This window comes from Palaemon carinicauda, unplaced genomic scaffold (genome assembly GCF_036898095.1).
Source record: "Palaemon carinicauda isolate YSFRI2023 unplaced genomic scaffold, ASM3689809v2 scaffold1721, whole genome shotgun sequence".
Classification (NCBI taxonomy): Eukaryota; Metazoa; Arthropoda; class Malacostraca; order Decapoda; family Palaemonidae; genus Palaemon; species Palaemon carinicauda.
The window spans coordinates 25,001-29,783 of NW_027169283.1; the positions used below are offsets into that span (position 1 = coordinate 25,001).

General features: G+C 33.0%; 1 protein-coding gene across 1 annotated transcript in view; it reads left to right on the plus strand.

Moving 5' to 3' along the window:
• The window catches only part of LOC137635778 (irregular chiasm C-roughest protein-like), a gene marked incomplete at its 3' end in the record, with an annotated part of 16,292 nt that extends 15,400 nt beyond the window's left edge, over positions 1-892 (plus strand). The window contains exon 4 of the mRNA XM_068368226.1: positions 666-892. Coding sequence (XP_068224327.1) covers positions 666-892 — 227 coding nt within the window. The remainder of the gene's footprint in view (positions 1-665) is intronic.
• Positions 893-4,783: the final 3,891 nt, after the last annotated feature.

The window sequence follows — 4,783 nt, forward strand, 5'->3', positions numbered from 1 at the left end:
CAGCATAAAGTGTCCCCCTTTATAAACAGCATAAAGTGCCCCCTTTATATACAGCATAAAGATTGCAAACCTTTTATATACAGCATAAAGTGTCCCCCTTTATAAACAGCATAAAGTGCCCCCTTTATATACAGCATAAAGATTGCAAACCTTTTATATACAGCATAAAGTGTCCCCCTTTATAAACAGCATAAAGTGCCCCCCTTTATATACAGCATAAAGATTGCAAACCTTTTATATACAGCATAAAGTGTCCCCCTTTATAAACAGCATAAAGTGTCCCCCTTTTATATACAGCATAAAGAGTCCCCCTTTATATACAGCATAAAGTGTCCCCCTTTTATATACAGCAAAAAGTGTCCCCCTTTTACATATAGCATAAAGATTGTCCCTCTTTTTATATACAGCATAAAGAATGTCCCTTTTATATACAGCATAAAGTGTCCCCCTTTATAAACAGCATAAGGAGTGTCCCCCTTTTATATACAGCATAAAGTGTCCCCCTTTATATACAGCATAAGGAGTGTCCCCCTTTTATATACAGCATAAAGTGTCCCCCTTTATAAACAGCATAAGGAGTGTCCCCCTTTTATATACAGCATAAAGTGTCCCCCTTTATATACAGCATAAATCTCAAACCCAAGTCCTTTTCCCTTCGCCCCTAGGAGACTACAGCCTCAGGATCCAACCAGTCCTCATAGAAGACGACGCCCTCTACCAGTGCCAGGTATCCGCCGGCCCCGGAGTGCCCTCCATCAGGTCAAGCGTAGCTCGTCTTACGGTCTACGTTCCTCCGGAACCCCCTAGAGTTAAGCCTCCAGTTCTTCGAACCACGGCTGGCATGACGGTCACCCTCGAGTGTGAGAGTCGAGGAGGAAGACCGCCTCCAGAGGTAAGGCTATTGTTAAGTAACTCATCTAGGAGGACACTCCGAAATCAAACCATTGTTCTCTAGTCTTGGGTAGTGCCATAGCCTCTGTACCATAGTCTTCCACTGTCCAGAGGTAAGGCTATTGTTAAGTAGCACTTCTAGGAGGACACTCCAAAATCAAACCATTGTTCTGTAGAATTGGGTAGTGCCATAGCCTCTGTACCATAGTCTTCCACTGTCCAGAGGTAAGGCTATTGTTATTATGTAGCTCTTCTAGGAGTACACTCCAAAATCAAACCATTGTTCTCTAGTTTTGGGTAGTGCCATGGCCTCTGTACCATGGTCTACCACTGTCCAGAGGTAAGGCTATTGTTATTATGTAGCTCTTCTAGGAGGACACTCCGAAATCAAACCATTGTTCTCTAATTTTGGGTAATGCCATAGCCTCTGTACCTTGGTCTTCAACTATCTTGGGTTAGAGTTCCGCCTCCAGAGGTAAGGGTATTGTTATTAAATGCTCCTCTAGGAGAAGGACACAGAAATCAAACCAATGTTCTCTAGTCTTGGGTAGTGCCATATCCTCTGTACCGTGGTCTTCCACTGTCTTGGGTTAGAGTTCTTTTGGTTGAGAGTACACTCGGGCACACTATTTTGTCTTATTTCTCTTTCTCTGGTTTTGTTAAGTTTTTATAGTTTATATAGGGAATATTTAATTTAGTATTGTTAATGTTATTAAAATAATTTATTTTTTCCTTCTTTCCTTTCCTCACTGGGCGGTTTTCCCTGTTGGAGCCCTGGGCTTATAGCATCCTAATTTTCCAACTAAGGTTGTAGCTTAGCAAGTAATAATAATAATAATAATAATAATAATAATAATTGCTAAGTTACAACCCAAGTTGGAAAAGCAGGATCCTATATGCCCAAGGACTCCAACAGGGAAAGTAGCCTCGTGAGGGAAAGACACAAGGAAACAGATAGAATAGTGTGTTTGAGTGTACCCTTAAGCAAGACATCATTGGAAGAATATGGTACTAAATTCTTTAATACAATGGCTATGCTACACAGGCTATGTCACTACCCAAGACTAGAGAACATTGGTTTGATTTTGGAGCGTCCTCCAATAAGATCCAGGAGTCTTATAGATATAAATATATATATATATATATATATATATACATATATATATACATATATATATATATATATACATATTATATATACATATATATATACATATATATATACATATATATATACATATATATACATATATATATACATATATATATATATATATATATATACATATATATATATATATACGCACACACACACACACATATATATATATATATATATACACGTACATGAAATCCTATTGATAAAAAATTCAGTTAGAAATTAAGACATTATAGATTTTTACATTTCATTTATCAAAACATTAAAATATTAAAGAATCTAAATCATATCGAATAATACTTATAATAGTATCATATTTGTATACATATAAATAAATATATAGATAAATAATAATAATAATAATAATAATAATAATAATAATAATAATATAAGTGACCCATGATAAAAATTAGTCCAAAAAAATAAAAACTTTTAAAGACAAAATAAAAATCATTTCTATTTCCGGTGGCGAGGGCGTATAACCTAATAAAAAAAAAACATAATCTTTTAAAAGGAATTGTAATATTCATGGTAAGCTAATATTAGACAAAGCCTGCCAATCAGTAGGGCGTAGAATTAACTACGCTAGTGTTTCATTATTGATGACTTCTCGCCCACCTACGTTTGTTGACATATCAGCTGATCGTAGTAAGCCGATTTGCCTCACTCATGGGTCCAACTTGACTTACTCATAAGCTCATGTGTTTTCGCTCTCTTTTGGAAAAATACGATATTTTTCTGGCTAAATGAATCCTTTGTGAACTGGGTAACATAAGTCTTTTTATAGTTTATGTATGAAATGTCTGTTTTGATGTGGTTACTGTTTTTTTTTAATATTTCATTTTAATTGTTCATTATTTCTCATGTAGTTTATTTATTTCTTTATTGCCTTTCCTCGCTGGACTATTTTTCTTTGATGGAGACCTTGGGCTTATAAAATCATGCTTTTCCAACTAGGGTTGGAGCTTAGCTCGTAATAATAATAATAATAATAATAATAATAATAATAATAATTATATTGTGGTGATGATGGTCATAATAATAATAATAATAATAATAATAATAATAATAATAGTAATAATAATAATAGTAATAATAATAATAATAATAATTATAATAATAATAATAACAATAATGATATTAATAATAATAATAATAATAATAATAATAATAATAATAATAATAATAATAATAATTGGGGAAGCCAATCAATATAGTATTTTTTTCTATTCTTATATATAATCATTCATCACGTTAAATTACTTAAAACGTTTTCTTACCTATTATAAGCTAGTAATTTACCTATACGATTTTATCACTTGTTCGTTAACAATTTAAATTTTGATAATAGATGAAAAATATCTATTTTTTGAGTTTTATTCTGTATTGAAAAGAAACATTTTTGATAAATAATAATCTTAACATAGATAGAATGGTATAAAAAATGGGAAAATATTATGAATATATCCAAAATGAAAGAGGAAGAAATACTGAAAATTGATAAATATATACATATTTGACTCAAATAATCATCCACTGGCCCCACCAAAAAAAAAAAAAAAAAAAAATCTTAACAGACAGATATACTGACATAAAGAATAGGAAAATATTATAAATAAATCCATAAATGAAAAAGAAGAAATAATTTAAATGAATAAATATATACACATTTGGCCCAAATAAGGTTTTTTTCATGATCATTTTAGGTCAGGTTTCCCCCCTATGAAAAAAAAATGATTGCTATGCGTGGTGTATGGGTACCCCAGTCTGACAGAAATAATGGGAATTAAGGCATTGGTGGGGTAAAAACGAGGACCGTGGATCACGCAAGTAGTAGAAAAAGGTTGTAATTCTGTGGTAAAAACTTTGAGGAAAAGAAGGAATAGGTTTTATATATATATATATATATATATATATATATATATGTTTATAGATTCTATCTCATGGAGATTTTGGTATGTGTGGGTAGGATGTTTTCAAAATTCCAGATAGATTTTCACTTATTTGTCAGAATTTTCTCTTCTCATTTGTCAGGATTTTTACTTCTCATTTGTTGGAATTTGTAAATTTGCACCTCCCTTTGTCAGAATATGCACTTCTCATGTGTCGAAATTTGCACCTCCCATTTGTCAGAATTTGCACTTCTTAATTGCCAGAATTTATACTCATCAATGGTCAAAATTTATACTTATCATTTGCCAGAATTTGCACCTCCCCTTTGTCAGAATTTGCACCTCCCATTTGTCAGAATTTGCACCTCCCATTTGTCAGAATTTGCACCTCCCCTTTGTCAGAATTTGCACCTCCCATTTGTCAGAATTTGCACCTCCCATTTGTCAGAATTTGCACTTCTTAATTGCCAGAATTTATACTCATCAATTGTCAAAATAATTTATACTTCTCATTTGCCAGAATTTGCACCTCCCCTTTGTCAGAATTTGCACCTCCCCTTTGTCAGAATTTGCACTTCTCATATGTCAGAATTTGCACCTCCCCTTTGTCAGAATTTGCACCTCCCCTTTGTCAGAATTTGCACCTCCCCTTTGTCAGAATTTGCACCTCCCCTTTGTCAGAATTTGCACTTCTCATATGTCAGAATTTGCACCTCCCATTTGTCAGAATTTGCACTTCTCATATGTCAGAATTTGCACCTCCCATTGGTCAGAATTTGCACTTGCCAGAATTTATACTCGTCATTTGTCAAAATTTATACTTCTCATTTGTCAGAATTTG